At 36.9% G+C, this 12,227-nt stretch overlaps 1 protein-coding gene across 1 annotated transcript; it reads right to left on the minus strand.

The window, feature by feature from the left end:
* Window positions 1–4,062: 4,062 nt before the first annotated feature.
* On the minus strand, window positions 4,063–10,634 carry htr3a (5-hydroxytryptamine (serotonin) receptor 3A). Its single transcript, XM_020598516.1, has 9 exons — window positions 10,566–10,634; window positions 9,269–9,432; window positions 8,972–9,016; window positions 8,473–8,582; window positions 8,182–8,351; window positions 7,539–7,699; window positions 6,106–6,316; window positions 5,282–5,518; window positions 4,063–4,783 (listed from the first exon to the last, which is right to left on the minus strand). The coding sequence occupies exons 1-9, from the start codon at window positions 10,630–10,632 to the stop codon at window positions 4,473–4,475; spliced, it is 1,476 nt and encodes a 491-aa protein (XP_020454172.1). The 5' UTR covers window positions 10,633–10,634; the 3' UTR covers window positions 4,063–4,472.
* Between the last annotated feature and the right edge of the window lie 1,593 nt (window positions 10,635–12,227).

Below are 12,227 nucleotides of genomic sequence, written 5' to 3' on the forward strand. Positions count from 1 at the left end.
CACAGTTGTGTTTATGTTTATGTAGTTACATATCTATATATCACCCTATGTGTTCACTGAATCACTGGTCAGTATTTACTGTGTTAGCCAACTGAAGCACTGGTTAACATCAAGGGAGACTGGTTCACTAAAACACTGAAATCTCATTAGATTTACAGCTTTAGCAAAGAGGGTCCACAGTTACTTTATTACCACCACCTGGTTAATGGGCCGGGGAAGCTATAGTTTATGGGGATTCCTTGAATAGTTGAAATAGAGATTAGATCTGAGCCCAGGAAGAGGAAGCAATATACACACACACAGGCAGAGCAGTTTTATTGGAACAGGAGAGCAATGTCTAAAATGTAGCAGTTCCTTGGAAACAAGGAAGTGTCAGGTTTGCCCAGCTCCACCTTCCTCTCTTCTTTTTCTCACACTAGCCTAGCCCTTGCACTGATTACACTATTCAACACACCTTCCCCGCTTCCCTGATTACTCACCAGCTGCACCTCATTAGTCTCCTCCATACTTATACACTGTTCACCAGTCACTCCCCTGCCAGTTCTTTCTCTGTCTTCAGGCCAGTGGTTGTTATGTTGTTTTGTCGAGTTTATGCTAAGATTGTCTTTGTTCTCTCTAGTCCTTGTTAGCACCCTAGTTGTTATCCTGCCCTGCCGTCTCTAGTGTCTTCTTCCTCTTCGGACCTTTCCTCTGGGCCCCCCTGGATTTAATCTACACCACCAGCCACCACCTCCCAGGTCGATGCACAGTCTCGCTTACCCAGTTTATCCCTGCTCTTCTGTCTACAGCCATCATCACCTCCACCTCGACCAGCCCAGGAGTGACCTCTGCGTCCGCAGCCTGGTACATCATCATCTACCATACCACTGACTGTTTTTCTGCTGCTGCTGATCGACACCCGGTCATCTACCTCATTACTCCTCCTGTATATACTGTATGTCACTACCTTCACTGTAAATAAACCTCACTGCTTGCACCGAAGCCAGCCACCTGGGTCCGCTTTTTATCTGCTCGCTCACTCTGTGTTCGAGCGCACCCTAACACTTTCATTGTCACAAGCAGCAATTAAAAGCACTAGCAATGAGCTGTCCTCACGATGATGCAGTCTTGACTCTGCATTAAGATGATACACACATATATCAGAAATGCTTGGATGTAATGTTTAATAATGTGCTAAAACTTTGAAAATCCTTGCTGTAATTCCCTAATGTGAAGTTTTAAAATGCATCAGACTACATAATAAATCTTCATGTCAGCTCAGTGTGGCTGTTGAATAGAGCTCAACAAGACAAGGCTGTCTGTGTGTCCAACAAATAAACATCACATCAGAAGTGTCTCTGGTACGTCCCAATAATGCCATAATATTTGCTCATTTCCTCTCTCTGGCACACAGGATCAGATCTTGACTTCGGTGTATTGCAAACTAATGATGCAGCTCTCCACTTTCCCTGTTCACTTAGGCACCCACCAAGTATTACACCCGTAACACAGCTATGTTGTTTTGTTTTTTGCCTTTTTTTAGGTTTTGGTAGAAAACAGGAAATGAGATGAAAAACTCTCATTGTGATTGGTTTTGTTGGACTTGTTGCTTTGGTGTGACTTTGATCTTATTTTAGAGTATTAGGAAGGAAGGGGCAGGGGATGGTGAAATGGTTTGTCAGGATGGTAATATGAATAGTTGAAGGGCCTTTGTGTTGCAGCATGGGGTTCCAGTGCTGATCTCTGACACACATATCTAAAAGCTAGATTCTTTAGATTACCAGCTCTCGTTACTAAAGTGATGATGCTGAAGATTAAAAATGAAGATTTCAAGTAAACTCTGTTGATTCTTTTCAAATCAGACCATATGGCCTAAAACAACCAAGTCTAAAATACAGTCAAAATCGTGAGTGGCAGAGTAATGTTTGCCTTTAACATCTGTGACCCAAAATAAATAAATAATTACATTAAAAAAAAAAAACTGCCATGACTTAACTTGACAGGAGAATCCCTGTGATAGATTGGATATCCCTCAAGTTAAGTGACTATGATATTTTAATGTGTGTAATTTCTTAAATCTCTTAACACGCATCAAACATCAGAGCAAGTATTTTTGCAATCAAGGAACAATCAAGGAACTAGCGGGGATGGACTTCATACAGTTTAGGTCTTTGTGGCTGTACTCCAATAAACATGAATGCACCACTTTGAGACTCTCCTGACAGTTGTTACCAAGATCATTATTACAGCAAAAACCCTAATGAATGTAGACGGTGTAGGTTACAAAAGTATTAGCTTAGCAGGAAGGGAGATTTAAAACATTATTAAATGACTGTAAATGTAATTGAGTCAAATGTGACTGGACAGTGCAGTCAAAGATAGCTGCACTTTAAGAAGATCTCTCATAACCTAATTTATAGTGTTTTGTTTTTTTGATTTATGTTGTATCTCTTTAACATAATGTTTTCATCTTGTACAAAGGAATACATAGCTAACAAGTGATTACCTCCAACTATCATAAACATATACTGGATTTATTATAAATATGAAATCAAGATAAATACAATAAGAAAACTAATAAGCATCTTTAAAAAGTCACTGATAACATGAGGTTCTGGCCTCTGGTGATGAAGGGAAACTGACGTGGCACATGGTGCCATCATCTGGCTACTCTGTGGGACTACATGTGTTAACACAATGAGTAGCGTAGCAGCGTAAAGCAAGACATAAGGTATAGTATTGTGCTCCTTGTATCTGTCTCCATATATTAACACTCTAAGTCACAGAATAATAAAAGCAGATTAGTAGTAAATTTACACATTTCAATCAAGTGATTGATTTAATAATTTTACATTGATCATATGAGTTGGTGCCATATTACACAAAAATGTACTTCACATAATTTAAAATTATATGTGTATTACATACATTTTAGTCACCGTTTCCGAATTCCCCCTAACTAATTAGTTAGTTAGTAGATTTTCAATCAGTGGAGAGTTAAATTCTTAAGTTTAGCTTAAACAGGGAAAAAAAACAACTATAAAAATATATGGTTTTCAATGGAATGGGACAGTGGTATTTAAAAATTATGGCCAGGCAGCTTTATTGATATAGCACATTTCATGCACAGAGGCAGTTGTGCTTTACATAGGCACAGAAAAACAGTAACAATGTTAGAACATTAAGCATTCAAACCAGAATTAAATCAGTTAGGACAAAATCAAGATAAAAATGAGACTAAATACATAAAAAACAGATAGACAAAGTAAAAGGTTTGAAACATGATCATCTAACAGTTACAGGACAGAAAGTGCAGGATAGAAACCAGTCAATCAAAGGCAGAGGACAATAGTGGAGTTTTCAGTTTAGACTTTAAAGTGGCTAGAGTTTAGGCAAATGCAGATGATCACATGGGACAAAATTAATTAAATAAAAAGTGAAGTTTTATAAAAGAAACTAATATATGATTAATAAATACAGTAATCTGTAAAGAATATATTATTCATTAAAGTTATGAATGTTATTTTTATTTTGTGATGGCAGTTTTAATTAAAATTCGTATTTGTTGTCTCTTTGTCTGCTCTCAAGGGCAAGCTGCAGTTTAGCAGCATTTTTATTGTATAAAAATGATGACTTTAAGGTTATTTCACATGAATTAGTATGACATTATCAACTTTACATCACAAATATGTATGCAGAAATGTGTTGGAACAGTGTTATCCAAACCGTGAACATCAACATTTCAATAGTTTTATTATTTTATTATATGAGGTGACACATTAATTAGTTCAGCATTATGTTGATATGGAGCTCTACAATTTTCCACCATCTTAATTGCACACTTATGATTAACCATGACCCAAAAGTAAACCAAATGTACAGTATCTCTTCAGCAGTCTGAATGAATAACTATGTTGTAATTGAATAAATTCCACATTGAACACAAGGCGACATGCAGTCTGTTTTTGTTCATTTACATGTAATGCAAAACAGAACATTATATTACTGCACTAATATAAAGTCCTTGTTTATTAATGTACAGTTAATATATATTTTAAATATTTATTTTGCAGGAACAACATTATAAAAACAGTTAACAGATGTGCTACTGGTCACTAGCTCGCCTCTAATTCTTTACTATACCTTCAGTGTGGGATGTCCCCACATTTTGTTTCCTCAGGTTTGACCTTTATTGTAACAGCTTGTTAAGGTTTGACCAATTTAGATTCTTACACTGAGATATTATTGTATTTAAAGTGATGAACATTGTTTTAGTATTCCAAGTACTGTAATAGCAAACCCATTCGGTCACTTAACCTTTAAATGTACATACAGTAGGTTCCAATTATAGGAACCATTTCCCTGTCCGATTACTTTATGAGTGCCTCCCAGTATCCGCCGAGCTACACAGGGCATAGAGCCACCAGCTCCGGTCTTGTAAAGTCTACGCTCTATTCGCTGAGTTTGTTTCCACATCAGTGAAGTAATAAGATTCAGGCAACCTGCCACACTGACCACAGGGTCCCCAGTGTGATACTGTAGGCCACCATGGCCACTAAGTAAACTCTAAAGAGCAGTACATCCAGCACATAGCCAACTTGCAGCCACTCCTTAGCAACTTCCCGGCACCTGTCCCTCTTCTCCAGAAAGTGGCGTATTGCTGTCACTTCCTGCAGGATGTTGTCCATGACGGGTGGGGTGGGGTCCCTGGAGGGAGGCAGGCCAAGTCCAAGCAACCCACCTTCTCTGTCATGCTGACTGAGCCTTCGAACTCGATCACAGGTGGGATGGAGGGTGCATGGGGCTGCAGGATGGGACAAGGATAGATTTAGTTTTACTTTGAATTTTTGTAGATTTTAATTACAGAAATTTTTTTTTGTGGTGATGAAGATTAAAGTAAAGGTGAATCAATTTGAAAATGATGCTCAATATTATCACTGTGTGGTTTTGGTATACTTGAACATATATCAGCTTAAAATGGAAAAACTGATCAGTCTGTCTATGACTTCCAATACAACAATAAAGAAAGCAAGCAAGATATCTTGACAACCACTGGTCAGACCTCTCTAAAATGATGTCCTGTGGATTCCCACATTATGACATTTTAAAAGTTTTTCAGACATCTGACCTTACATTTATTTTTACTCAATGTATCTGCAAAAGCCTGACTGACAACATATTTTACTTGCTTTTACCATATATTCACTTTTTCCATCAAAGCCATTAACATTACTTGAGCTTTTTTAGTCAAGGGGACATCAAACAAAAACCACTACTGTACATGCTTCCACCTGTACCTTACCAGTCCCATAGCTGCTGTCCTTGTAGTTCTCCAGGTCAGACGCCTGGGAGGACAGTCTAGAGCAGAAGCGATGATTCTTGTGGATGCAGAAGAGGACTGGAGCTCTCTCCAGCACAAGGTACTTTACCCAGTGGGGTACAGGGGGCTGCAGGTCTTGCTTGTGGACCAAACGTACAATCAGCACAGTTTCTGTAAGGCTGATCACCAGGAGGGCCATGCAAACCACAAAGTACACACCTGCAAGACAGGTAAGATGAGATAAGGTGTCTGATGGTGATACATTTTCTTTAAAACCAGATACTGCAGCAGTACAGTAGGATAACTCACTAGTGAAACACATAATGGTAGGAACATGGTGCTTCAGTTATTTATGATTAACATTGTGTTTCATACAGACAGTAGGTAGCAGGTTTGAGTCTGGATTCTTTCTGAAGATTACATCTTGGGGTTGCATTAACTTGGATTCAGCATGAAGGGTAGTACTGTACCTCTTATACTGTAGACCTATATGAAGTAGTGGAACCTTGTCAGTGATGTTGCCCTGCCTTCCAAAATCCTGATGTCAGCGGTTGAATTTAGTCTGAATTCTCTCTCTGAACTTGTTTTACCCTCATTAGTCTGTCTCTTCATGCTTGACTTGCAAACTAATTGTTGCTTTCATGGTGTCACAACTTTAGGCAATAGTTTACCACTCGTTTTTCCTTTCTTTTTTAGTTTTTTTTAACTACATCAATTAAAATATTTTCAAATCAAAAGCTGACACTCCTTTCATAAATCCTGTTCTGAATGCAAACTGCTGATTAGCAGTAATATATCCCAGTCACCTATCAGTGGGGTTCCTATGGCGGTGGCTGGCAGAGTGTCAGATACAATGATGAGGAAGACGGAATAGCCCAGCAGCAAAGTGATCTTGAAGGAAACCCTCTCTCCACTGTCTGGTGGCAGATAGAAACCCACAATGTCCATCACCATCAAGAAGATACTGGGCATCAGCAGGTTCACAGTGTAGAACAAAGGCCGCCGCCGGATCACCACCTGGGAAATTTAGTTTTAAGTCAAAGCAAAAGGCTTTAATCGTTAATTAATGGCTTTAATCATGCTAGTACATTCATACATTGTATGTGGATGCTATTTGTGCTTCATATTCTCCATATGACCTATTGTATTTGGAAACGAGACACAGGTGATAACCACAAAGCAAGATTAGTGGTCTTTTGGCTCAGCGCAGGTTTTCTATTAGTAGTAGTAGAGTCTACATTAATGTGATAAATATTAAATAGAGCAGTCATCATTGTGCTGTTTCAGGCTTTGGTTACTCAGCATTTTTAACAAACTGATGGAGACTTTAGCTACATGATGATCAACCCTATATTTTAAATGCACAGATTTTTTTTTTCAGGACCAAATTCTTGCCTGTTGATATTTTTACTGATTACTGCAGCTAGAATAATATGAGAGTCTGTGATGATGATTGTCTGTTTAATTATATAAATAATCCATACACTATTAAATTTTTTTTATTATTTATGAACATTTGACTTTAGGTGTAATTCACTGTGCTTTCTTCTCCCTACTAACACATGTTCACAATAGGTTTCATCATCAGACAAAGTAGAAAAATGAATAAGACCCTTGTACCACACTAATGTACAGTATATTCTTAGTCTTTCCTTAATATTTGAAAGTTATTTTTAGTGTTTCAATAGCTTCTTATTCTATTTTAGTTATGACCATAGCCTTGTTCACAGTTCCCCTGCCGCTAATGATTTTTTCCCCTCAAATATTTCTGTTCCATTTTAGATTATATTCATTCATGGTTCTGGTGATGTTACTTATAATTGACAACTCTACCGCTTTCCTAGGAACGTGCTCGTAGAGTGAAAGGACATTTCAGACTCCACAGAGCCTGTTGATAACTGGCTTTGTGGTACCGGTTATCCAGGATGCTCAGTGTTAGGCTCAGTGAAGCCTGCCTGAGTCGAGGGAAACCCTGGGTTTTCTGGTCCAGAAATACAGGTCACTTTAATTTTGAGTCAGGTCTTGTCACTTAGTCTGTGAACCTTACCTACCCACTGGAAGATCATTGTTTGTTTTTTTTTTCTTTTCAACAATCCCTGAGTTTGTTAAAGAACAACAATGATGGCAGGCTGCCAGCCTACCTAAAGAGACAAGCTTTGACCCTAAAGGGGCCATTCCACATTTATACTAAACATACGCTTGGAATCTTAAGAGCTTTGTGTTCACTGTATATACTCACATGGAACTTCATCTCAGCATAGTAGTCATCATTGTCCACACTGAAGATCTTGTACTTGGACAGTATATGAAGCAGCTCCCACTCTCCTTGGTTCATAAAGACACTCTTGTCCTCACTGAGCTCCTCGGGGCTTCGCATCAGGGTGATATTGATGTCATCAACTACAGATCGAACACAATGTCAGTAGCAAAGTGAGACAGTCATGGCAACACGTTGCCCTTCCCCGACCACTTTGTTCTCTAAGCGTATGTCACAGCAGGAGCGAGGTCACTGATGCACAAAACTTGTTTTGTGATGAGTAGAGTTGTTAAGAGAAGTGGATGTTATTGTCTGATGCCAGAGAGTAGCATAATGACCAGATTTTGGTGGCACTGAAAAAAGCTGCAGATACATGTTGCTTATGTAAAGTGGTAAATACTCAAAAAGATGTAGAAAAGTCAAAAAGTTATTTAAGAGATGGTTGTTGGATAGGCCTAACATGTAGAATTGAGTCAAAAAGTTACTTAAGAGATGGTTGTTGGATAGGCCTAAACTATCAGTAGTGCCACTGTGGTTGGTACCTGTTAATGTTTAATGACATATATGCATTTGCTGACAGTTCAATCAAATTGTAAACGCTGAAAGCTGGTGGAGAAAGTCTTACTGGTATGAAGCCAGCTCTGGAAGGTGAGACTGCATTTCTGAACATCAAATGGGAAGTTGTAGATATTGAGTGTACAGGCTGTGACAACCTGGATAGGCTTGTAGTTGCGCACCAGTCCTTCATGTGTCACATAGACATAAGGAATGTCTGGAGACTTTCCCACATCTACACTGCAGGTTAGAGACAGAAATAATAAAAACGGTTCTGCAAAGGACCACAGAAAGGCCTGGACCAGCCCTGGCACAATAATAGTGGAGTAGAAATAATGGCATTAACAGCAGCGGCTCTTACAACTCATTGATGAGGATGTCGGGCACCCACACATTAGCTGTGGGTATGGAAACTTGTTTGACTTCATCAAAGTCTTCTGGGTTCCAGACCAGGAACTCATCCTTCCATGACTAAAATATTCAAGAAGCTAAATGAGTGGAACATCATCTAAATACGATAACAAATTGTTCTTTTATGTTTTGCATAGTGGGTGTGAACAAAAATAGTTGTATATTATAAAAAAACATCTTAAATGCATACTGTAGAATAGCATTATAGTTTTATAAAAAGCATTACAGATGATTAGACTGAATTAAAGCATACAATAGTGAAGAGGAATAAGATGTAATAAAAACTATAAATATGTAGATGTAATAAAAACTAAGTATGGAACAGGGCTTGAATGGGTAAAATATAGATTAATTATAATGCAGTAAACCAACATACTGTAGTTATGTTTGACAAGTAGTGTTTTTGGGACAATTAATAGTTGTGATTTTTGTGAATCCATTTGTCTTACCTGTCTGTACCACACATATGTTGTCAAAACTTGGTTCTTCTCATCCTGTAATGCAAGAGGAAAAAACTGTTCTCAGGAACAAAATTTTCCTGTTCATTAATGGAGCTAAATAATATTATGAAGCATATAAATCCAGTAGGTAACTGTTTCTCTAGGGACCCATAGCAGGTTAATCCAGCCATGTTACTGTATTAATAATATATTAAAATTATTAATACAGTAATAATTTGAAGTGAACACAGCGTGTACACAGCAGTAATTGAAAGAGCAAGTTAGTGTGACCTGTTCTCCACTCACCACACTGAGAATAGAGTAAACCATCAGGTCTATGGCCACTATAGTGGATGTTCTCCAGTCTTTCACAGGTCTCACTCCTTTCTTATACCCTGCACTCAGAAAATCTGACAGGCGCACTAAGGTGGCATTGGCAAATCGTCCTGTGCTGCTGCCCAGTTTCTTCACTGAAAATGTACAAAACAGTGCATTAAAATACACCATTTATAAGATACACTGTCATGAGAGATTAATTTTATGACAGTTAAAAGCCATTAAAAATATTAAATACATTTATGTATGTTTAAGTATACATGTAAATTAATAAACTGAGTTTAATGGAGCACACACGATGTATAAAGGTTTTCTTCATTCATTCATTTATCCTTTTTTTATTTGATCTTTCTGGTATTTAACTGACAGCATTCCAAAATAAACACTTCTTTAATGTGAATAGCTAAATAAACTGAAAAGATCATAAATGGAAGTGGAAGTTGTCAAAACAACCATGAAAATAAAAAATAAAAATCTGAAATTAAATTTATAAATAGTTTTTAAATGTATTGATCATTTAGGTGTATATTTATATAATGAACAAATCTAAAAGTTGGCTGTTTCAAACAACATGACTTTATTAGATGTTACAGTATATTGAATTAATGCTGAAAATTCCATGCAAGAAATCTAAAATATAAAATGTTAGGATATTTTGTTTCAAGTAAGATTAACCTTCACTCTGCAGTATACAATTTTACTTAAGGATTGATTGTACTTTTATCTCTGTAAATGAGAATACAGTACAGAATAATATATTTTAAAGCTATAACCTTGAGCACCACTGACAGTAATTCAAATAAAACCACTATAACCATTAACAATAGTTGTACAATTAATAATTTGTTAGAGATAAACAAACAGCGTGTGACTTTAAATTTTGTTGCTGTTTTAAAAGTAGCTTAATTCTTATTATTGCGATTGTTGACAGCAGTAGTGTTTTTTTAAATTAAGATTCTGAAACATTTCAGCTTTAATTATTAGGTTAATAACCTTAAAGTCTAAAATGATTTCTTTTTTTTACATACTAATGTTTTTTTTTTTAAATGCATTCAGTACACTTTAGTTATGTTATTATTCCATATCTAATATTTATAAGAATGTTCCAAATTGACTAAAATTGTACTGTCAACCATAAACTTTCTTAGACAAAACAATAATCTGTTACTCTAAATTTTACAAATAAAAGTGGAGAGACTTTGTCATGCTGTAGGTTACTAGTTAAATGTCTGACATACAATGAAGAGTAAAACAGAAGCCGCTGTACCTGTGCACGCTCTCAATGTTCCTTGAATCAAAAGGAAAACAAGCGCTGTGCAAGCTGAGAGTCTCATGGTGCCAGTTCACCTGCGTTTTCTTCTCCTGCTGTGGAAACCCGCTCGCTGCTCTGATGAAAAGCCTCGGGACAGCTAACACACTCCATATCTATCCACTATCAAAACCTTGTTAGTGCCACTCGGCTCATAAGGGTGTATCCATCTGCTCTGATGCCACTCCTTCTTATTCAATTAAACAGCAACTGCTAGCTGAGATAGACTGAGCTCAAAAACTGCAGAAATACAAGCTAGGACTTTCTGCCCAGATTATATGTCATGTCTTTAAAATCATTTAATTAATACATCAACACAGGGCTACTGGTTATCAGTAAAGAAACTGTTAGGCAAGGGTGTCAACTCACTAACAGATAGTAGTGTCTAAGTATTTACACTCCTTTATCACATACAGTGGCTATGCTGGCCTAATTTCACTTTATTTTGTTTAGATTAAAATCCTTATTATGGAAGCTCCTGGCTGCAAATATTAAAATAAATTTTAATCAAATTTAAAATTTTATTTGCCAGTTGTGTGCATGATGTATAACACTTGAATACAAACCTTTTTACAGGTATGAATACACATGGTCAAAGGTACTGTATTTCCTGCAGTATTATGCCACTATTCTGGAAAGGCTTTAAACAAGACTTTGGTAGTTGGTGCCTCCGTAGTTAGAGAATTTGAATGTGAATGTACTTTGTATTTTTCATTTTTACCTAAATTTTTACCAAAATTTAAACCATCAAAATTAGGCTTATGAATTTGAATTGTGCCATTACTTGGGTCATATCATGGAAAATATGACAATTTGCATTTTGATTTGACCAGTGAGAACTGTACCCACTCTTGTTTTATGAATATTGTCAGTCAGCCATCAAAATAAGAGGATATAATATCTGCCAAAATGCACCGATCAGAGGATGCCAGTAAAGGTCCATTGGAACTTTTATTTTGATTTATCAAGAGGGAAATAAGGGTAGTCTAGTCAAATTGCTTTTTTGTTTATTCTATCTATTTAATTTTTTTTTTAAGTCTTCACATGTGACTGACTAATAAGTAATGCATCCATAGAAGCCTTGACCTGTTTTCACTGTCCCAGGGCTGACAGCGATCTTACAGATATATTAATCAAATAATTTCTTTTCTGAGTACCTCAGAAATACATAGGGCAGGGTGACACCTGGGCTGACTCTGAGGTTTTTACTTTCACTTTTATTGTGTACTATCTTCAAAATGTAGTCTTATGCAGCTCATGGGATTTTCTTTTATTTCAGAAGAATAGTTACAGTCAATTAGAGATCAGTCGTATTCAAAACAAAGTGAGCATACATCTATTGGTTATCTTTGTGATAGTAACAAGACACTGACAACATTAATTCTTAGGCTCTGTTTCATAATATCACGTAACCATACCCACTGGAAGAAGAGGTTCACAGATACTGTGAAAATTGCATTAATATGGATCTTTCCACCAGTGAATTTTCTGTGACGCACTTTTGATATTCTTATCATGACTATTAGGAAACCAACAGGGAATAGAGACACAGCGGCTGAGCTCTGAATGGGTTTTATTGATCTATTCTGTGGCAGCAGGATGGAGATTAAAGTATGAATA

The sequence above is a fragment of the Monopterus albus genome, unplaced genomic scaffold (genome assembly GCF_001952655.1).
Source record: "Monopterus albus unplaced genomic scaffold, M_albus_1.0 scaffold38.1, whole genome shotgun sequence".
Classification (NCBI taxonomy): domain Eukaryota; kingdom Metazoa; phylum Chordata; class Actinopteri; order Synbranchiformes; family Synbranchidae; genus Monopterus; species Monopterus albus.